Source organism: Musa acuminata, chromosome BXJ3-2, assembly GCF_036884655.1.
Source record: "Musa acuminata AAA Group cultivar baxijiao chromosome BXJ3-2, Cavendish_Baxijiao_AAA, whole genome shotgun sequence".
Lineage (NCBI taxonomy): Eukaryota > Viridiplantae > Streptophyta > Magnoliopsida > Zingiberales > Musaceae > Musa > Musa acuminata.
Window position 1 is genome coordinate 27,986,000 of NC_088350.1, and position 22,950 is coordinate 28,008,949.

At 34.8% G+C, this 22,950-nt stretch overlaps 2 protein-coding genes across 10 annotated transcripts; one reads left to right on the forward strand and one right to left on the reverse strand.

Moving 5' to 3' along the window:
• The first annotated feature begins 1,662 nt into the window (after positions 1-1,662).
• On the forward strand, positions 1,663-3,431 carry LOC135631335 (GDSL esterase/lipase At1g71250-like). Of its 2 annotated transcripts, XM_065138923.1 has the most exons (4): positions 1,697-2,091; positions 2,171-2,550; positions 2,860-2,974; positions 3,060-3,431. In XM_065138923.1, the coding sequence occupies exons 2-4, from the start codon at positions 2,332-2,334 to the stop codon at positions 3,278-3,280; spliced, it is 555 nt and encodes a 184-aa protein (XP_064994995.1). In that variant the 5' UTR covers positions 1,697-2,091; positions 2,171-2,331; the 3' UTR covers positions 3,281-3,431. The 2 variants fall into 2 exon arrangements, 1 of the variants encoding a protein (XP_064994995.1); XR_010494353.1 differs by lacking the exon at positions 3,060-3,431 and having other exon boundaries at positions 1,663-2,091; positions 2,725-2,861.
• A 405-nt stretch (positions 3,432-3,836) lies between these two features.
• On the reverse strand, positions 3,837-22,706 carry LOC135585663 (polycomb group protein EMF2B-like). 8 transcript variants are annotated; one of them, XM_065138917.1, is made up of 23 exons: positions 22,517-22,706; positions 19,463-19,594; positions 18,841-19,003; positions 18,561-18,726; positions 18,348-18,403; positions 17,696-17,807; positions 17,455-17,614; positions 17,257-17,325; positions 13,862-13,998; positions 13,335-13,394; positions 13,137-13,255; positions 11,938-12,002; positions 11,382-11,434; positions 11,172-11,225; positions 11,036-11,095; positions 9,732-9,778; positions 9,442-9,641; positions 9,074-9,365; positions 8,879-8,927; positions 6,977-7,060; positions 6,588-6,667; positions 4,512-4,601; positions 3,837-4,227 (listed from the first exon to the last, which is right to left on the reverse strand). In XM_065138917.1, the coding sequence occupies exons 3-23, from the start codon at positions 18,873-18,875 to the stop codon at positions 4,104-4,106; spliced, it is 2,112 nt and encodes a 703-aa protein (XP_064994989.1). In that variant the 5' UTR covers positions 18,876-19,003; positions 19,463-19,594; positions 22,517-22,706; the 3' UTR covers positions 3,837-4,103. The 8 variants fall into 8 exon arrangements, 7 of the variants coding, with proteins under 7 accessions (XP_064994989.1, XP_064994988.1, XP_064994990.1 ...); XM_065138916.1 differs by lacking the exon at positions 19,463-19,594 and having other exon boundaries at positions 18,841-18,993; XM_065138918.1 differs by lacking the exon at positions 19,463-19,594 and having other exon boundaries at positions 9,442-9,635.
• Positions 22,707-22,950: the final 244 nt, after the last annotated feature.

Genomic DNA, 22,950 nt, shown 5'->3' on the forward strand with positions numbered 1-22,950 from the left:
GAAAAAAACTACTAATTGATGTGGTGAGAGGTGTACTTATATAAACCCGGATGATTGTTGTAATTGTTCAAATGTTAAAGGAGTAAGATTTCGGAAGGAAAATATATTCGTAAAAATAATATGATATGATACAAAGACCCTTCAAATTTCGGGATCATAATACAAAAAAACATTATGTTTAAGGGGATACATAATGAAAATACAAAGCTTTGGATCTTAATTTTAACTTATTGAAATATTGGGGGTATAGCCACAGATAACATAAATAACTAAATACTTTTAAGTTTTTAAAGGTTTGAAGTTTTATGAAATAGTTTTTTAAATGATAATTGAAATTATAGAATTGGGGTGAGCTTACGATTAATGAGGTAGACTGTGGTTTAAAATATTACTAACCAAAGGGTTAGTAACATAGAGACTTAGTGTAAGAGGGTGAGATCGGTTTCAACTACCTTTCTAAAATGAGTAAAGAGTGTGATGACTTTAAATTTATTTTTAAGAGAATATAATCATATATATTTAGTAATATATTAAAATGATATAAAATCTAAAATTATCAAAGGAAGTTGTTAGGATAGTACCTCAACATCAATGTGAATAATTTTAAGTGGTTTTGAGTATGATATGGAAGATGTTCTAAAAGGTAGTCTATGATATGAAAGACAAAATTAAGGTCCCCATTAATGTGAGTTGCGTACATAACATGTAAAAGTATTTTGTGTATCAATTAAGTACTATGATCTATGGAAAGAAAATGGTTATCTTTGCACTACAATGATTTATGCTTTATGTGACATTATTTATATTTATATTTATAATATAAATATATATTTAATTTTAAAAAGTATTATTAGGGTGACATGATTTGAAATGTATATGAAACAAATATTTCTGTAAGCTGTATAAGCATGATGTGAGTATTTTATATTAATAACTCATGATTTTGAAGTGTATGTAACGTTGAAGTTTTTGTGTAAGCATAAGGAAAGTATTTGAAATTTATATATATTTTAAAAACATGTTTTGAATGCATAAAAAAATTACATATTTTTAAAGAAAGTAATCATCTATGATAAGTTTTACTTAACATGTGAGTCTTTTTTTTTCTTGACAGGTAATGTTAGTCTTCAGTTTTTATATATTTTTTGGGCAATGTCTCAATCAAACAATCAACATTACGATCTTTTGACCAAGTTTGTGATTTTTGACGTGTTATCTATCTACCTAAACATTGCATGTCGTCTGTCTTGATCTGCTCACAGGATAATTCTTTTGATTCTTCCACAAGATATAATTAGTTGCCACAATCATTGATTTGATAAAGTTGGATGGCTCCGACACTTTGTCGGTGTCTCTTGTGCTAATGTGTATTCACATCCAAAATTAGATGCTTTCTAATGAGATAAATATGATTTAAAAAGAGGGATTATGCAGGTAAAATCTTACGATCTTAATTTCATATTAGTTTTGGAAATATTGGTATGAGTGAGATAACGAAAGATGAAGATTTTACATAAAATCATCAAATTATACATGCTACATTTAGCTCATCGAATATCACTTATTTAATGGTCAATTTAAGAAGCTACATATACCATCATAATAAGATCATTTTGGTCTCAGAAGCAATTCGGCCAATTCCACACACATTATTATGTGGAACAGGAAGAAACAACAACCACGACAATTCCTGCACTACAATTAATTCAACGTCACAGTCAAAGCACGTATCAATTTTGACCAACATGTCATCTGGACAAGAAGCAATTTCTTGTCCAAATTGTGTGTATATGTGTATATAGCAAGTACGAGCCATGTGGGGAATCACAACCTTAAGCTCGTTGCCGATGGCGAAGAAGACGACCACCTTCCTCCTCCTCAACTTGTTCATGGCTGCTCTCTCCACGCTAACGACAGCGGCAGTTTCACCTGCGGTCTTTGTGTTCGGAGACTCCACCGTCGACGTCGGGAACAACAACTTCTTGCCCAGCGATGCACCGAAGGTCAACTTCCCTCCCTGGGGAATCGATTTCCCTGGAAGAACTCCCACCGGGAGGTTCAGCAATGGCTTCATTTACTCCGATTATATCGGTATGCATTCAGTTCTAATGTCGACGCTGCAGTGTTTTACTCCTCTTATTCTAACTTGTTTGCTTCGCGCTGCTTAAAGCCAAAGCAGTAGGCTTAGAGGAGTAAACTTCGCATCTGGCGGGGCAGGGATTCTCTATTCCTCAGTTAAGTCTTCGGTGATGAGATTGATACGGTGTCGTGGACTACAGTCAGTGACTATATTTGATGACCTGATGGTGGAAGGACGCAGATGTGATCGCCATGGCGACACAGATTGAAGACTTCGAGCAGGTTGCGGCGAACCTAACGGAAAGATTAGGGAAGAAGTCTGCTGCTGTCTTCCTCGATAAGTCTCTCTTTTACTTGAGCGTTGGGAGCAATGACGTCTTCACGCTGTATTCTCTTCTCAATCCTGGGAACAGCACTCAGAAGGATGAAGCCGTCGTTCCTGTAATCAGCAAGTTCAAGCATCAATTAGAGGTATCCTCTCTCTCTCTCTCTCTCTCTCTGTTATTTATCCTATATGTTACAAGAAAGTAAAGAGGTCTCAAGACGACTAATTTTTTTCTGAGGAAAACACTAAATTGCAAGTCATCACCTTCCTTTTGCAACATTAAGATAATAAAAGGCTGACTGAAGTTAAAATTATGGTAGAGGCTATATGATCTTGGAGCACGAAAGTTTGCAGTCCTGGGAACTGGATTGTTTGGGTGTGTTCCAATCTTCAGAGTAGCGGTTCCTTCATATGGGTGCTATGACGATCTAAATGATTTTTCTCTACACTGCAAGACTGCCACAAAGGCCATCCTGGAGGAGATCAGCATGTCATTGAAGGGATTCGAGCACTCGTTTGCAGATTCATATGAAATGGTCACTAAAATCTTCTATCATCCCCAAGAATTTGGTGAGCACGATAGACAAAATCGACACTTAAACCAGTCATCTTTCTCTGCAAGCAATTGACCTGGTGATGCTGCTGCCATCTGCAGGGTTTACGGAGCTCAAAGCTGCGTGCTGTGGAGGTGGGAGATTGAACGCGGAGTCTGATTGCCTGCGGAACTCCACATACTGCAGCAACCGTGACCAATACGCCTTCTGGGACTTGAGTCATCCTTCCCAGGCTTTGTCCAAAACGATCGCCCAGCTGTCACTTTACGGGCCGCCATTGTTCGCCAACCCCGTCAACATTCATCACCTGGTGAAGAGTTAGAACCACTGGAGTGGAGTGTTTTCTGCAGCATCTTTGAACAACTTGGTCTGAGAATAAACTCGCCTTCTTCTTTTGTGTGACGCACTTGTAATGAGGAGGGAAGGTGTTTGATGAATAAGATCTTTATGGCGGTTCTTCTTCTATTGTGAAACGCACTTGTACTCGAGGCTGAGAAGTGTCGGATGAATAAGATCTTTATGACGGAAAACATACATAACTGGATTCAATCTTCTCCCATAGTGTGTTTGAGGTCCATCTCGGAGCTCAAAAGTCTGCAGTTCATCGCTTCTTGCCGTGGTGGGCACTTCACAACATAGGGAGTCGGGAAACTTTTCATCTCTCTGCATGCATTTCTCCTTCCAAAAATTGTGTCAATTTTGTAGGTTCATTTGATTGTCGGATCTTTGATCGTTGCTTGTTTCCACTTGTCTCGGCATCAGATTCATGCAATTCTAGCCTGCATTCCTGGTCAAATTGAAAAGAAAAAAGAGTTGGCAGCAATGGCTGAAACAACAGCACAGCTGACGAGACATGTGAAGGTCGGACATCTTAAAAGCACTAAGAACTGAACTTTGCCTTCTGAGTTAAAAAGAATATATGAACATTCATGTAAGGTGACAATCGCTTGCAGCCATGTGAAGGCAATTTTTCCTCCCCCAAACACTCTATGAATGAAAACAATAATACCCCCAAGAAATTACATAAATATTTAAAAAATGCATAGGAAACGTTCCAAAAAAATGGTAGGGGTGTTAATTAGCACCAAGTAGTTCTGGTTGGTTGCTTGCCGACCACCCTAACACAAATGAAGGTTTCCTAATAATCAGCTTTGCTTTGGGCCCGAGTTCTCATTTTGGTATCTTTCAAGTATTAAGCTACAGATGTTCATGGTACGTGCATCCAAGAGACTGTGATTCCAAAGTTTCACCATAAGTAGCCTCCAACACCTGCATGCAACAAATGTCATTCGAGTATTTAAGATTTCTTAATCACCAAAAATTTGAAATCCACGTGCAACATAATATGCATCACTCAAATAACAAGACCCAGCAGGATACAAAGCCATTTAAATAGAGGACTTTTCTAAATTAGCTGGTTAAAGTACAAGACAACGAGTGATTTGTAGCATGGAAGAGGGATTTGCGATCAAGTGAGATGTAATTGTGGAATGAAAGAAATGGAACAGACAAAAAGGTTCGCTAGCATAACAAATATGCATTGGATGTTGTACCACATTAAAGCCGGAGATCGTGCAAGATCTTGCCCATGAAGCTGCGAAAACGCCTCACACGCCCATGGAATATGACCATCAGCTAGAACCCTGCGAGAACACCAGAGCCAATAAGTATGTTACCATACAAGTTTACACAGTTTCAAAGATCAAATATCTGTTCTTAAAACCTAAATTTGAATATTTTTCTATTCATTTTAGATGTCATCTACCAGTGACAAAATGGCACACTCAGAATTTGTAAAAGTTTGGCAGAAAGGTCCAATCCTACAAAAGAAATTGTAGAACAAGTTCAACACCACCACCAATCATCAACACGTATGGTGGATGCTAACAGGTTGATTGAGGCTATTCAACAGCCAAATGGTCCAACCTTTCAATAGTGGATGAACTTCATCCTCCGCCCATTCCCGACAGCCATAACTCTTCCACAGCGCTGCCATTCAATCTTGGGATACCACGGTCTGCTATATCTCCCTTGCATATCACATTCACATAGCAGGATACAAGTTGACTCCCCATCCTCAACAAGAAATGGAAGAGGCTGAGTTATGCCTCACTGAAACAGGGCAACTCCACTGTTGCAACTGCCAACTATGTTGTGCAATCTGGAAACCAAGGACCATCTCCAACTCTAGTGACAGAAAAAGGAGACTTACATGTCTGGTTGGTTCTTAGATAGCCACTCAGCCTTTACTATTCGGCAGACATGAACTAAGGTGTCAAGGATACTTCAAATGCTTCTCCTTCCCGTATCAGGTATTCCAAAATATTGTGAGACTTGTGGGACACTTGCCAACAACATGTGTCATGTGTCAAGTAGTTAAAACATATTATGACACTTGTACCATTAGTATATTTTATATGCACTACATGTATAATGTAGACACTCGTATTATCTAAATATGGTCAACACGAGTCAAATATTGGCAATATGTACATAATTGGCCACTCGACTTATCGGTGCTCTATGTGTTTGAAGTAATTTTGTGAACATTTGCTACTTATATAAAAAAATTTCATCCTTGCAAGTTTCATCTATGATGATTATAGATTCCCTATATTTTACAAGGTATATAATTTCAATAACATATATGATAATATACATGTTCTAGTTGTGTGTCTATGTCATCCCAAGTCCTTTCGAGAGGTTTGGCATATTGGAGTATTCATATCATGTCATGTCTATGTCATGTGTTTGTATGCATGCTTCATGCGGTTAACCACAATGGCACAGTATCAACCATAAATCAACAAAACTTCAGGGTTCGTGTTCCATAATTGCCTTGGGAACAGGCTGCTTTCAGCCTGTCTTTACTGGTATGATTATATTAAAAAAAACCCAAAAGATGTATTAGCTTCAGCGACTTAATCAAGTCACACAGAATATGAATACCGATGTAGGAGTGAGTCAAAGGAAACTCTGCAACACCTTACCCTCTTAAACTATTAATGAGTGGAACCATATCAGAAAAGCTCAAAAAATGCATTCCTAACTGAGTAGTCTATAAATCCTTTATTAAGCTAAAAAATTCTTCTTTTTCAATCTTATCTAATTTTAAGAAACATTCTTAAAATTAGATAAGATTATTTGTGAACATCATTTACTTGGAACCAAGAAAGCTCTAAGCTTAGTTACTAAAGGAATGTAAAACGAGAAAACTACAACTTGACATGCTGATCACTATTATTTTTTCAAGTTAGACAAATTTCAGACTTCAAACTTGAGTTTTATGACTATGCATGTTAACTAAGTTGCTTGCCAGAACAAAAGTGAACTCTGCAAAAACAATGGGAGCTCTTTACACACATAATATTTCTAGCGTCTATATTGTATTAACATCCCAGACACTTGTATTTATTCCTGTAAAAGACAAGGATATTTGCAAAATTCATCAAGTCAAATACTCCAATTATATACATCCAGTTTAATAGATTTAAAGTAATATTTCCATGTATATGTTGGTTTAATTAAACTACAAAGATTAGTTAAAGAAATCTCAACTATGAGTAAGTTGAAATTATGGGAGACACTATTGCAAGGGATATTAATTGGCCAAAGCATATAAAGATTACCTTTGTTTCCTGACAAAAGAATTCCACAGATGCATAATTTGTTTCTCATCCTTTGTCACATCCACAAAATCATCAAGCATCTGCATCATGTTGTATATCATTATGGAAACAGTAAAATTTTGTCAATACCATGAACATTAAACGTTCTATTTAACATAATTACACATCTCCAAGGCGACATCCTAGTCGATAAGGCGCATCATGCATAATTAAGAGATCAAGATGGTACTTATAAATAGGAGTAAAATCAAAAAATATATATCATTAGACAACAACCAAATGCCCTGAAGGAGACCAACTCAGACAATAAGGCACTCAAATACTTTGCTTCTCTTTCTTCCTTTGTTGACAGAAAAAGGATCAATAGGCAAGTTATGACAATATCTTACCCTCCTATCTTCAAAATCAGCAATGTCATCGTCAACTTCATCTTCACTGTCTCGATCTGAAAATACTTGCTCCAATGCCATTGGCTTCGATGTAAAAGTTACAACACAACTTATCAAACTTGAATGAATTGAATAATGTATGGCCATGAAAAATATGCAGAAAATAAAATTTCAAGAAAAAAGAGAATGTCAAGAAATAGTAATAGAGTACATCTTTCACAAAATAGCATTAACAAAAAATATACTATTACAGAAATCAAAGTAGACTAGTTAATTAAAAGCAACATCAAGTGAGGTGAAAAAACCAAAAAAGCCCATAGAAATGCAACATAAAAGTCAGTGAAGGTCAAAAGTAAGTCCAAGCATAGACTATTATTATTAGGTAAAAACAATACCAGGACACTGTTGCAAATATTCTCGTAACCATGGTTTGATGTTTCACCAGTGCCAGTCCCCAACCAGACCAGTATGGGCCCAGTATGCTGATACACAGTACACCAACATGTATACAAGGTGTTAGGAGGCACATGTTCCCGTCCATACTGCAGAGACCTGATATGATTGAACTGGTACATATTGCTTGATATGTACCGGTCCAAACAAAACACAGAACCATGCTCCTAATAAAATATGAACTTTAGCTCCTCGAATATGTTGGATTCTTTATTGTCAAGATTTCTTGACATGAAAGAAAGTCAAATTTAAGAATTGGCTCTAAAGTCTAACAATATATCCAGTGTAGCATACAGGAAACCACTAGATACTTTGCCTCCAAATGCCACAAGCCTCATGGATTATGATCATCATTAAGATTAAAACTGTTCTTCATCCGGGTAGAAACAATATGCAATATTCCTTTTCTTTTCTACTGTAATAAACTGACTTTATTGAAGTTGACCTTGAAAGGAGAGTTCCTTATTCTCCTTTTCCACCTAACTTACCTATCCTACTCGTACCTTTCCTCTCACCCCTATCCCTCCTCTCTTCCTCCTCCCACGGAAACATAAAAAAGAAATATCATCATGAGACCTAAAGATAGGAAGAATCATTTAAGATGATACAGGTATATGTTAACGAAACATATTTAAATTATTGTTACTAATTACTGTTGGCAATACAAGAAGAGGAAGCCCTAAAATACCATTAAAACTATTTTAAAAAAAAGTACTTTGAACTTAACTAATGATTTGACCTTTTATAGAGCACAATGACAACAAGAGATCAATGTAGCCGACCTCAAATAATTGAGACTTTTCAACTTTATTGTTTGTATCTTGCTAGTTGCTACAATTCATGTTGCAGTAGCCATGCTTAAGTCGTAAATGTGAAATATTAGAACTGATCACTGTATGTACAATTCATGTTCAGGCAAAAATCAATAAGTAAACCATGTTCTTTCAAATTGTAAATGGAAAAAAGGAAGATATCACTGCCAACCAAAAAGAGGAAATATTATGTGCCATGGTAGCAAACAACCATGGTACAATATACATGTGAGCCATAATTTCTCGCTTTAGTGCACACAGTTTGCGAAGCTTCACCAGGCTAAATTCATGGGTATGATTAATGTACCTAACTAGCTCCCAAAATGACACACCTCAAATATTAAATTCAAAGAACCATTTTGTTCTTGTTCAACCAAACTACAAAACATATAAATAACCTTCTATATGCTTAATCTTAGCCTTGTTAAAGAAATTATTCCAGCTAGCAAAAACAACCTCCCAGTTGTATGTTATAATATAATCTAAACAAAATAAACATAGAAAAAGAGACTTCACGTAATAGTCTAGCGTCCAAAAAAAGGGAAAGAGGTACAGCTTAAAGTTCATAAGCACACAACATTGCAAGCTACTAATAGGGAGTTCATAAAGATAGGCCAAAGTAAAGATTGTGTATCACCTGAGCTCTATGAGAGTGAAAGAACTGACGTTTTTGTAGCAGTGCGCGACTGTAAATTGAAGAGGGTTGGTAAAGAAAATTTCAATCATATTGAAACAACTAACATAAACAGGGCACACCACATAGTGTTGCATATTGTAAACAAAAATATACTATTCGTAGTCTATAAATAATTAGGAGGAGATAGAGACCAACTTTCTGGGGTCAGCCCGCTCATCAGATATCCTCCGCATCTTTGCAAACTGCAGCATATTCTGTGATACTAGATTGGTTGCAGATGCTTGTTGAGCAAAATCATTGCTTGTAGAAGCTTGAGTTGTAGCACCACAAACACCTGTCGTATCAGGGCCAGATAACATAGGTCTTGTGTACTCTTGAGCATGATTCTGTGAACTAAAGCTTTCATATTTATGTCTCACTGGGAGCAAGTGAGTTTCACGGAATAGTGATTTAAGTTTTTTTCCTTCATCTTTGTAAGAACCACCATCTGTTTCATAATTGTTATTCAATTCTATTTACTAGCCACTCAAACATGCGATCACAATACCAAAATCAGCACGTACCATGACATCCATTCGTAAGTGAAGCATCTGCTATATACACATGAGGTCTTTGAGAGGAACATGTGCCATTATCTTTGTTATCATAATCTCCATGAGAACCTTCTTGGGCTGCTTCAGGTGAGCCAACATGTGGATGTACATGATTTGCTGTCTGGACACTATTTTTAGATCTTCTACGTCTCTTGATGTTCGAGCTGTTACTACGATTCATTTTCAAGTTCAAAGGACTTCATTAGTTTAAAGTAACTTGTGGAAATACATGCAAGGAGAAAAATAACAAAAAAGATTACCAATAGGAAAATGTTTGCAGCCTTGGATCAACTCCATCAGATACAACCTGAAAATATCATAAGAAATAAGAAATAATTTCAACAGATGGTTTTTCAAGCTGGGACAAAAACCAGAAACTCAAAAGCCAGGATGGGTCACTACAATGCATGACATAAACCAAGTTGGATGACTACAAGGGAAGAAAGTCAAACTGGTGATTCACCTTGCAGACTTTCGCACATCTTCTCTGGTTCAGAAGGCCAAATGTCTGTCTCATGTGTACGTATGTTCTTTCATGTCATATCAAAGTACTTAATTATCACATCTTCATTTCCTGCTCATCTGCTTGATTGTTTCTTTCTTATTTTTCTAAAGGGTGATTTCAAAAGATAGCAAAATTGTGAATTCTTTTGGTTCCAGCTGTACTTTGTATTACACAATCTTACACCGTATCATGTGCCTTTCACCTCTTATGTTTACAATTTATCCAATTCCTTACAGTGACCGTCAGAGTTGTCCATGAAATTGCCCAAACGATATGCTCAATTTTTTTTTTATCAATTGATTTGTTTAATCCAAATTTTTATTTGACTATTATCTTTTGTGCAATAAAGCAAGTGTTCTGCACATTCTGATGTCAACAATTTTCTGTTAGATTCTGTTCATCCAAATTTTAGTTTCTCATATTACATCGCACACAAGAAATCGAAGTAATACATAAGTCACCATTTTGGTTACGTTGAATGGGATCATGTATTGGCAGCAAATCCAATCATAATGGCAAAGACTTAGAATAGTGGTCTCCCAATTTGAAGTATAAGCTGACCACCTATGTACAGTCACAATTTCAAAATCAGGGAATTCTGATCTATGATGGCAAATCTGGATTGAGATGAGACAGAACTACCCCCAATGCGTGAATATGTGTACTCAAAAACAGACAACCCTCACTGACCTATTATGATTGTCAACTGTTTCCAACATGAATCATCGGATTAATGATATATAAAAATAAGAAGATGAAAAGGAAAGAACAAAGAAAAAGAAGGGGGAAAAGATGAGGAAGAATATCTGTGTTATTGATCTTACAATGCTCTTCAGCTTTGATTTTTTTTTTTTCATATTTTAAATTATTATATAAAAATGTAAGAAAAGGAAAGTATTCAAGATGTCACGACAAATAAAATTCTCTCAGATATTAAAACCACATAAGCTTGTTTCTTAGCACTCTCACTCAGCACACTAATCAATATAGGTTATGCTAAATAAACAGAAAACTAAAGCCACAATTTTTCAAAAGAAGGTATTGATGATTGTAAATAACCTCAGATCTCCAGATATCAGTCCTCACAGAAACATTCACAGCCTGATATTCTTCAGTTACCTGGGAAAAAGTTAGCCACACATATATTGAATGCCTGCAAGAAAATAAAATACAAAGACTCCAGAAGTTTACCAACCCAAAACTCAAAATTGAAAAGGTCATGGGAAGAATTCAAGTGACATCTAAGACCCTACAAAAACAATACCAAGATGTTAGAAATTAAACCTAGAAAAGATCCAATACAGAATTTACAACCAACATATATATATATATATATATATATATATATATATATATATATATATATATATATATATATATATATATATATATATATATATCTTACCTTAAAGCTCGCAGACTTCACTAAACAAAAAGGACAAGAGAAGTCCTCCGTAACTGTTATTTAAGGAAACAAATGAATCAAAATTTGAAAATGAATGCAATATACAAGAAAAATTAATTTGAAATAACCAAATGTCAGTAAGAGAAAATTCATATAAATCAAAAATAGAAATACGCTTCGCAATGTGGGATATGGGGAGGATCAATTTACATAGTCTTACTCTTATAGGAAAGTTGATCCCATTACTCAAAACCCGAGTCACCTGGTTTTCAAAGGAGCAACCTTCTACCAAGGCTTGTCTTCTACTAATGTGGTCTCTCAAAATAATATTCTAATATTAATGTTTGTAAATAATAGTAAACTGCACAAAAGTACAATGTATATCTGAAGACTACACTAGTTCATACACTTTACTAAAAGATGATAAAGTTTGCCAACAGACAAATAAATACAGTGGCCATAAATTCATGCTTAAGAGTAAAATGCAACCAAAAAGCAACTATATACACAGGTTTGCTGAGTAACACAAGAGAGTGAACAAAAAGAAAGAGATCACCTTCAGTCTTTTGCAGCATATTGTTGTAGTATCTATAGTTAAACAGTACATTCCCCGTTCTCAATCTACATGGTAAAAATAGATCAATTAGGAAAGAAGGCAAGTAAAAAAAGAGAACAGCAAAAGAAAATCACAGACACAACATATAATGACTGACTTAACAAAATCAATATTCTCTCACCTGAAGCCTATTTCTTAAGATCACATTTTTAGACCAAATGTCAGGACTTTCTAGTTAAACTCTTAGGATTAAAAATAAAGCAGAAAATTGAACTTCAGTAGCACTGATTAACCAGAAACTTCACTGAAAATTGCATTAGTGTCCTTTAATATGACACATAAACAGTACACATTTAACAGAGAAAAAAAAAGGTAGGTAACCCATATTAACATACTACTACTTTAAAATGCTTAAAAATAATATAAATGGAAACTCCAATTGTCTATGCTAAGAAAGCTTGATCCCCTTCTCATCCTTCGCATGATTAACTATACCTCTGGAGAATTAATATGTACGCCACAGAGAACCACTTTATTTCTGTAAAACTATAAGTTGATTCAAATCCTGCATTTTGGTAACCTACCCCTTTGACACTGAAAAAAACAAAAAAGAGAGTAACAGTGATCGCCTGAAAGACCATCAATCTGGAGAAATTGTAATGACACAATTGGCCCCTGTACTTTGTCTAGATGGCAACTAAAGCACTAAACCTTCTTTTTTTTGTTGAGAATCTGAACTCTATTCTTTTTTATACTGCAATTGCAATGATTAACAACCCCAGCAACCAGCCACACCTGTTACCCAGCCTACAAATGCAAGTTTGTTCAAATTATGCAAGCTACACTCTGCGACAAAGTATAATGCATGACAAAGCCATTTAGTAAATACATCGTACATAATAATGACACAGGTCTCCTTCAAAGACACCTAAAATATATGAAAGCTTGTAACATGAGCAAACTATAAAATACCAAAAATTGACACAATAAAGAACCTGCTGTGATCACATACTCATGCGTGGACTCAATACAGGCGCAAGCCAGCTGGTCATTAGCAGACAAAAAACAACTACAACAATGTAATAGTACAATGAATAAAGCATGGTAAATCATTCTGGCATGTGAGATACTAGAAACCAATTAAAATAAGAACAAAAGAAAGAAACAAATTATGGGACAATAAATGAATTTTTAATTACCTGATAATGTGAGGTAAAGATGATGTTGGAATATCATCATATGAGTAAAAGTCATAGGGAGATGTCTCACTTGCTCCAACCTCTTGAGCATATATGCTGACTTGAAGTTGGAAAGTACTCTAAAATGAAGAATATCAACTATCATTACAGAACCTATACCATTGAAACTAAACAACAAACATAAGAGTATAAACTTACTGCCGAATCTATACTTTGAGTTTGAATAAAAATGCAGTCATTCCTGCCCAAATATTTAGGCTGCAAAAGTGTATTAGTGTCAGTATGTACACCAAACATGCTTTGACAGAAAGCATCCTATGTGCTGAGATATTAAAAATAAATACATTCAAACAGAGGTCCTGATTGCAGATTAGCTACTCTGTCAAACTGGCAATAAATCTTAACTTATTGATTGGTAAGGCCAAAGTCGTTTGAAAAGGTTTAATATACATGCAGATTAGCTTGTCAAAGATCATATTTAAGCTTTGTCAATGAACACAACATGATAAACACCATGTTGTCGTACAAAATATGTTTTCGGCTCCAATATAAATGTGTCCAATGGAGATAGTCCCATAGAAGTAAACCTGCTGGCATGTTGGCTAGCAAAGCTAAGAGAATAGGTTCATGACCAAAATCAACAGTAACAAGAAATAGGATTCTTGAGGTTATACTAATATGTGATGATTTAAAATAATATATTCATACTGCAATTTTTCAGATACCTCCAAAATGCTTGGTTGCATATTAACAGCTGAACGTATATCAGTTCGATGGCCTAAGCTCAATGTCACACACTGCTCCAATGATAAACAAAGTGAATCAACTGGTATTTTTCCCCAAAGGCAATTTCCTTCAAGTTCTGGAAGTAGGGCAGGAAAGGAATCAATATTGTTGTTTTATGTAACAAATAAAAAAACTATGCTAATTATATTATTAGAAACAATAATGTGATTTTGTATCTTTGCATTTTATATTATATTCTCATCCAATAGATTATCTTTTTGAGAAGCGATATAACCAAAGAAAGAGCATACAAGCACAAAAACAACATTGCATTCACTTGCAGCCTAAGGTTATTGCAATCCAAAACAATGAATACTTACAACAAGATCCACAATCATAATATTAAATGTTAAGTGAAATGGCATGCCCAAGAAAACTAAAACCATGATTCAACATATTAATATCAACCATGATGCATCTTAAAGTCATTAAGAGTGCATTTGGGAAACACATGCAGTGTGAGCCCAATGCACATTTCAAATGTGAATTGATGTTTGATAATTTTTTTAAATCAAATTTGCCCTAGATGTTGCATTGGAAATGCTCAAATGTTAATACTACCTCAAGAAAGCAATACTAATATATTTTTTCAAATTTTAAAAATACCCTATGATTTTATCTAAAATTACAAGATTATCAAAATGATTTTGTGAGAAACAAATACGATTTATATTTTTTTTATAAAGGTCAAATTTTATTCATTTATTTTTAAAGATTATTTTATATTTATATATATGATTGTATTTTTATTTATTATATATTTGGGCCATATGAAATTTTTATAAGATTGCATACATTCATTTATTTATTTAATTTTTACTTATTAATTTAAATAAAAAACATATATTCACTTCTGAATAAATATTAAAACATTAAAATGGTAAATTTATTATGAAATATTCAATGACTTTTGAAATACAATTTTACTAAATAATACTTACGTCAATATACATTTAAAATATAATTTCATATTTTATTTATCAAACACTCAAATCACTCCACAACTGCATATTCACTGAAACCCACTTCTTCAAATGGACATTAAAAATACAAATGTGTTCCTAACGTAGCCTAACTTGCTTGAAAGTTATATGCATAGCACAGAAGTGCATACTATTACACCGTGTCTCTTGATTAATATATTCATATTGTTTATGTCAGTTCCAAGAACATTAAAATCTTTACTAATAGAAGAAATCTGTCTTCACAACTTGATCTGCTTAGCCTTGAGGACCATAGAACAATGTGTTATTTCTGTTCAAAATGGTTCCTAGTTCATTCCCCTTTACTTTTTAACAGATTATATATAGAACAAACTAGGCAAACCAATTTCAATCTTGAAAAAGAAGAGTCCAAATGAACCATGCTTTTCCTTTCTTAATAGTCATCTTGTATTACAAAAATATTTCTTAAGGATACATTTTATTGTAAGCAAGAACATATTTTGATTACAACATCACATTTTCCATCCTCTAGGGTAGATTCTCTAAGAATGGAGACTATAGAAAAGAACAGCCAAATGATTTATCTGCAAATAAAACACATGTTGAACACCAAATACAAGTGATCGAGGTATGACCATATCAACGATTAGGTCAGCATGGTGACCACAGAGTAGCATATGATACCTCAAAAATTCATTGGTCACAAATTAGCATTTAATGCCTATTCACAACAAGTACACTTCTCATGTATTAACCATTGTATATGCATGAACAATAACCAGCCCACCACTAGACCAAACAGTGAAAACTAGTAAATTGAGCTCAAATGGATTTTCTTAAGTTAAGTCTTAAAAAGTTGAACCTTGATAGACTCAAAATCCAAAGACAAATAGAGAATCTTGACCTAGGTGATCAATCACATAAAAGCAGCAGCATATGAAACACAAGTGCTTATCAAAGTTTTTGTGCTATTATCATGAATTAATAGGACAAGGTAAAGTCAAACTAATACATGATAAGCCTTAACACAGAGAAGTTCTTGAAATTGGAACATAAGTTTGCAAGTTTTACTTTTACATCACAAGGAAAAGGCTTATTGGACTAAATTTAGAGTAACCTGTATCATTTATTATGCATCTCTAATTGAAGCATTATTAGATAGATAAGATAATATTATAGATTGCCATCAAGCAATTGGAACTAATGTTTCAATATGAGTGTGACCCTGATGGTAATCGGATTTGATTCCAAAACTTCCAGTTTCACCAAACCAGCAGTCAAAGCCAATTTGTGTTTGTAAGCAAAAAATAACCCAGAAGACCAAATTTATCAAGTGTGCTAAGTCATTTTGCTTCATCATTTCTAAATTTCTTCAGATCCTGGAATGTATTTCTGAAGAACAAAATGGTACCTACAAGTTCTCAGAAGAATTAAAGTAATGTTATTCCTCAATTTGAGGAAATCAAAAGATATTACTTAGAGAGAATGAATCCATTACTTGACAAAGTTATACTTCAATAAATCATTCAAGATTTACACTGTAGTACCAAAACAATCAGATGTGCTTAACCTAAGTGTCGCTCAGATGGTATGATTTCAAGCTAATATGCAGTTTTTCTATTAGAATAGTATTATTTTCTTTCCATAAATCATCCTTCTCATCAATCATGTTGAACCTCAGAAACCAAATCAATTGATAAGCTGAAAAATAACCTAATATATCAGATGATGACTCCACATAAAATTGTTTATTTCAGTGGGTTAGGGAGAGGAACAGAAATGGAAAATGAAGATGCAAGCTGAAAAGACAAATCATAATATAGAATTATTAATTTCCTGAAGTTTCACAAAGCAATTAGGAAAGAGAACATGGAAAAGTTCAACTCATCGAATCCTTGTATATTTTGGATTTTGGAAGAAAATGTCAAATGAGGCCAACAAGATTCAGCATACAGAACTTTCAGAGAAAAAAAATTCAAATGAAATAATAAATTAAAGTAACATCTGGTCACTACCCATTTTCTTCATTCTTACTGGTATCTAATCAACCTTGAATTTTCCTATCTTCTCTATTTCTAAACTAATGGTTTTCCAGCAAATTCTTGTTTATTGCCAAGTACATAAGGAATCAACTTAAAAAATCTCTACCATTTTCCATTATATCATCATAGTAACATCGAGCATCTAAAGTAAAACAGTTATACCAGTAAATTTTTAGGTGGCATTCAAATTATGGATCCTGGATAAAAATGTAACATTCTTTCGCGCAGCTCAAAAAGCTATACTCATTTCACGAGTAAAACTGCATCTACATGAGAACAATGCCCATACACACATAATTTATGACAAAGCATATTTCTGCTACAATCCTGCAACTAATTATTCCTTACTAAGAAAAGAAGACCATTGTTCATATTCGTTCAATAGATGATTATCACCAGAACCACATTTTGATTTCCCTGGAAGAAAAAATGGACCATATAAGACTTCTAGATTCGGTTCAAATATTTACATGTTACTTGTTCATGAAACAGATAACACACCAACTAAAATGTTAAATTTATATACATAAAATAAACACACCACACCTTTGCTGATAATGATAATGCTGAGATTTCTAAATCGTGCATCAGTTGTCAATTTCTTAATCTCAGGAATAACAAAAGAGGCTTCAGTTTGATCCTTCTTTCCAAACTCGATGAAATTAGCTAGGACACAAGGGCGACTGAGTCGGTACACTGCAGAATGCTGTTCATCACAACATCAGGAATACTTCAGCATTTTACACAAAGAAACATAGACTTTCAGCAGAATAGGATATTACTATACCTCTGCAATTGCAGTGTCAGCAACAGGTATAGCTAACAGCACGTAGAAAGGAAACATATGATGTTCTATTTCAGTGTTCAGACTTCCAACCAGTGAAATGGTTATTTGAATTCTACAAGCAGGAAAATTTGTGATGTAGTAGGTGTTAAATAAAAATGAATTATACTTCAAATAAACCTACAGTAACTGACATTCTAGTACAACCTAGATACTCAAAAGTGATATTTCGAAATCCTGAAATTTATGGGACATCAGTAGCCAAAGAAGCTCAAAATGTGATTAATTAGGAAAGCCCATGGTTTAAACGACAGCAATAAGCAAACAAGAAACAGAAACTTTCATGTCCATTCTACCCAACCTATAATCTACAATGGTGGGGTTTGTAAATGCAGCCAAAGCTACATACCAAGGTTGGAATTCTCAACTGTTATCATCAAGAAATTGATGAAGATTAAAGAGTAAATGGGTTTTCTTTTTTTTTTCAGGGAAACAATCTAAAAAAAGGGGCAAGAAGAAGTTTTACGCAACCTATATAATACTACTACTTTGTGGAAGGTACAGAACACATAACAACTATTTAACATCAAACCAAGTACTATGAAAAAATATTTTTACACCTAAAAGGGAAATTACTATATCACAGAATAAGGACCTCCTTTTGCGCTTTGCCTGTATCTTGTACTGCAAACATCTCTGAAGAAATGAAGGCTGCAATATCATGAAATGAGTTGTTAGCACCCTAGAATCCGACTCTTCCAAGGGCAGGATCAAAATAATGCTTTGAACTGCACATCTCAACATAAAGAGCCAAACCAAAAATCACACTTTGATAAGAAGGGACCAATATCCTAGCATGAGAACTTACATTTCGTATTGCCCTACGCTGAAGTATATTATAAAGCTCAACAGGTTTACAGTATACAGAAAGACTTTCTTCAGCTGCAAGTTGCTCCTCAGGTGTCAATCGAACTCGAGACTGCTGACGGCACATCTGATCAGTCCGTGATTGGCTGCAACTGCAACCTTGATTCCTATAGCAAAAGTTATCAACATGGCAAGATGATTCATGATTGGATCAGTTAACATCTTTGGAGAGAAAATAAGACAAATTGAAAACTGATAATCCCTATATAAGTTAGACTTACATGGTCTCACGAACTGCCAAAGGTAAGCCTGGCATTCTAGAATAGGCGCACAAAACTGTAGGTTTTCACAGACTTCCACAATCTCACAGGATATGCAGAGTGATGATACACAGCAGACAACATTCACCTGCTTCTTTATAGATACAGGCTATCCTGGAATTTACTGTATTTTTTAAAATAACTTAGAGAAATTTTGAAGCATAAATTCCATTCTGAAATGGACAAGTGGAAGAAAGAAATTGTAACCAGAGCCATGGAAGCAGATTATGTGACAATGAACAACAATCAATAGTACTTATTAGAAGAATAGATACAGCTGAAAAAAAAAACATCTAGTAGCTGTAACAAAATTTATACAGCATTATTTATGACAAAAAAAATCATGCTTTTTGACTTTGTCAATACCAACATATCTTCCATCAGGAAATAAGTAATTTCAACAATTAGCACTGATATTACATAACAATTCTTTATTTGCATCACATAACTATAATTCACTTGAAAAAAATATGTTACATATTTTAGACAAAGTATAAATAATACAGGAAAAGATATATTAATAGAAAGTATTAAAAAAAAATTTCCTCATGTACAGCACATAAGATCCACAAAGAGTGCTCACCATGTCTGCAGCTCCAAATACAAATTGACATCTCTGACCTTTTAGTCAAATCCAACTTGAGTTATTTGTCACATAGTGATGTTGACCTAACTAAATTATCAATTCTGACCAAAATTTCAACCTCTCCGTTACCTATTGAGGCAAGAATGCATCAAGCAATTTGAGATTGGCCAAACTTAATATGTTTTGGAAACAAATGTTGAGATTCATTTGAAACAATGTCAATAGAAATTTAGGTAAACTAGGACAATGATGACAATTTTGGAACATGACCATGAAAGGCAAGCACAAAAACAACAAAAGATTTGGTCAGCTTTATATCATCTTATGATCAAGCTATGAAGCTGTAGAGGCTGAAAATATACATATGGTTAGCCTGAATCATGTAACCTAATAATTTGGGCAATTATTTGCCCTCTCTCTTCTATACGTAATAAGCAAAGCTTAGTATCTGTGTTTCATTAAGTGCCTGAAAGAAGTAAACACAAGAAGATGCCCAGACAGAGACGAAAGATAACAAAGAAAAAAATGAAAAAAGATAAAATAAGACCATCTTGCAAGCAAACTTCAGTCAAGTTTCTCTAATCAATAGAATCTATAAACTGCCACAAAGACATAAGAAAGAGTATTCCCCAGGCAAAAATGTAAAATTAGACCAAGCCTACCAAACTGGAAGGTAGTCAGACTTAGTACTTATCCATTTACCAAAAAGAATTACTATGCCTGTCCAAATTAATAATTGTCCATTTACAAAAAAGAAATATTATGGTGCAATGGTTTCAGCTGATCTTGAATACCAAAACAGAAGAATTGTTTTCCTTATTAGTCTCATAAGAAAAGAGTCTGCTTTCTTCCTTCTTTTCCTGATATGTAGTCTTATATATATCCTTTTCCAACTTCTTTACTCCCACCCATACGATATTAAATATCCCTTATCACTTCTCAGAATATCTAAATTATTGCAGTTAAAATGAACATCCAGAAGTTCTTCACGAGATAATTCTAAGCCATGGCTCTCCATCACACACTATTCTGCCTTAGGTTACATTTCACTTCATCTAAATTGATAGTATAAGGTATCTTGCTCTGTGACTATGGGCATCAAAAACTATTCATACATCTGACAGACTAACAGATGTAAATAAGATTGATAGTGGTATCAAGCATTACAGCCACTATACATGATGTGCACCATGATCAAAGCCGTGTTCACTCATTAAAACACATATCTGATACATAAGGACTTTCCACCATACTTCAAAGCAGTATGTCAATATTCATTTAGAGGTATATGAGTGTTTACTCATCCCCATCTCCATATTGGAGGGAGCCTCATGCATTGAGTCATCCTTTTATGTGTGTTTACCAACTTCTTAAACCTCCATTATTCCCTTCCCATGTCAAAGTTTCTTCAGCTCACTTCAGTATCTCCCAATCAAATTCCTCATCATTTCTTTCTTTAAGAGAATTAAGCGCTCAAGGTGCTGCATTTACACCCGCTTTGAATAGCATGATTTATATATGCATCAATGCCATATATAGGTAAAAAGTTTTAATCTTACCACAGCATAGTGTATATCTTGTCACATAATTTGTCCATGTGAAACCATCCAAGCTTGGGAAGATTTTCATATCCTGTTAGAGGGTATAAATTAAGACCAAAGAAACTCGTTTAATCATGGTATAACATGACGAAAAAAGGGTTGAGAGGTAGACGGATCCCTATCGCATTTCATCCTTCCATTCGAATTGCATCCGAGCTCTCTCTTCCCTTCCTCAAACTCATGGACAACTACTTCTACCTATACATTACATTATAAGCTCTACTCCCGCTTTAACTTCTTATAGTTACATTTAGCAACTCTCCCCCGTATGCATTGTCTCACTTCAGAGTGAATTACCTTTTTCACTGTACTTCAGAACTAGGTGTGCAAAATAAGAAATTTTCTTCTGATTTTAGGAGCCACTACCTTCTTGTCACCATATTTCTTTTCCATCTAATGTTTTCAACCTACAAGTTCCTCTTTCACTCTCTCTGTTGAAAATGTTACAAAATTTGTACAAACCCAACTTCACATCTAGCACACCTAGGTTAGGTTCCAAGTTTCAGTTGATTCTCATCAAAAAGCTATGCAGTTGCACGTCTCACAACCCATAGCTTATTAATTAATAGAAAGGTCTCACTCAACAATGGAGCTACCAACATAATTCCTTTGAGTCAACTACTGATATGATATGACCCTCCTATCAGGGTCCCATACAAACCAATAGACAAAATAGGAATCCCAACAGAAGTAGAAACAGAGATTGCTAGGTAAACTAAACTAACTTATTGCATAAAGGAGCCAATAAAATTCAAGCATATACATATATACACTTGCTGATGTGCTTTGGAAATAAAGAACACCAAACTAAAGAGTGGTATTAACAGATGGTGGGTACAAAAGAAAAGACTCAAGAAAGAAAGCCAAAAAGAAGATGTAGAGCCAGCAATTTCTAACGAAATATCTCACTCTCATTCCCTTCAAATGGGTCAAACAATAGGCGCACCGAACTTAAAAACTTGTAGGCATTATTTGCAAAAGAATAACCGCGGTCAGGACAATTCGTGATGACACATGGCGTACTGAGGTGCATATATTGTACATGATTTAACTAAAAATTATTAGAACATATTTCTAGTGAGGAGCAAAAGTTTTATCTAGATTAAAAGTGAAGAAACAGAAAAAAAAGATTTCATGAGATATTAAGGACCAGCTGCACGATATGTGATGGCGTAACAAAGAGCAAAAATTCTCGCTCATAACCCCGTCAACAACTAAGAGCATCTAAACCACAGGAATAACAGCAACAAGGCCTTGCACCACAATAAAATAATTACCGCAAATGACAACGCTCACAAGGAACAGAAACAACGGAAATACAAAATCCAGCTCGAAACCACCGCCAGATAATCAAAAGTCGGGGTTTCCACGCAATTTACGAGCACCGACACAGAACAAGGGAAGTGAGACGGAGAGTGAAAGAGGAGGAGAAGGAGAAAGAGATAAATACCGTCCGACCGTCGCCTGGTGGCCTTCGAGAGATAAATACCGTCGGACCAGCGCCCGCCGGCCTTCGAGATGCCGCCACCCGCACCCCTTCCGGCGGGTGAACGAGGCGATCCAGGGGGGCGAAATTGGGGGAAAGGGAGTGAGAGTGATGATTTAGGAATTAGGGCGGTGGTGGCGAACGAGTTCTTGGAATAACGATGTATGTTTACGGATTTGTTATTTTGGTGTACTTACGTATATATCCTAAGCAAGTTTTTAAAATAACGATTTTGCCCCTCTGTATTTTTTTCCAATTAATAAATGATATATTATTACAAAATCCTCGTTCATGCTCCTAGCAACAGTAGTTATGTAACTCGTTCGACTACAGAGTCTTCCGAGTACAAGTGAGTCGGGTATAACATGTCAATCAAAGAAAGTGAGAATATTAAGTTT

Bases quoted from the DNA above. Each gene is read 5' to 3' on its own strand.
- LOC135631335 (XM_065138923.1), top strand. From the start codon at position 2,332: ATGGCGACACAGATTGAAGACTTCGAGCAGGTTGCGGCGAACCTAACG. The intron at 2,551-2,859 runs GTATCCTCTCTC...CTACACTGCAAG, and splicing joins AGTTCAAGCATCAATTAGAG to ACTGCCACAAAGGCCATCCT. The intron at 2,975-3,059 runs GTGAGCACGATA...TGCCATCTGCAG, and splicing joins CTATCATCCCCAAGAATTTG to GGTTTACGGAGCTCAAAGCT.
- LOC135585663 (XM_065138916.1), bottom strand. From the start codon at position 18,875: ATGCCAGGCTTACCTTTGGCAGTTCGTGAGACCAT. The intron at 7,061-8,878 runs GTGATACACAAT...TTTACATCGAAG, and splicing joins TTCACTCTCATAGAGCTCAG to CCAATGGCATTGGAGCAAGT. The intron at 4,602-6,587 runs GTAATCTTTATA...GTGTTCTCGCAG, and splicing joins TCTTTTGTCAGGAAACAAAG to GGTTCTAGCTGATGGTCATA.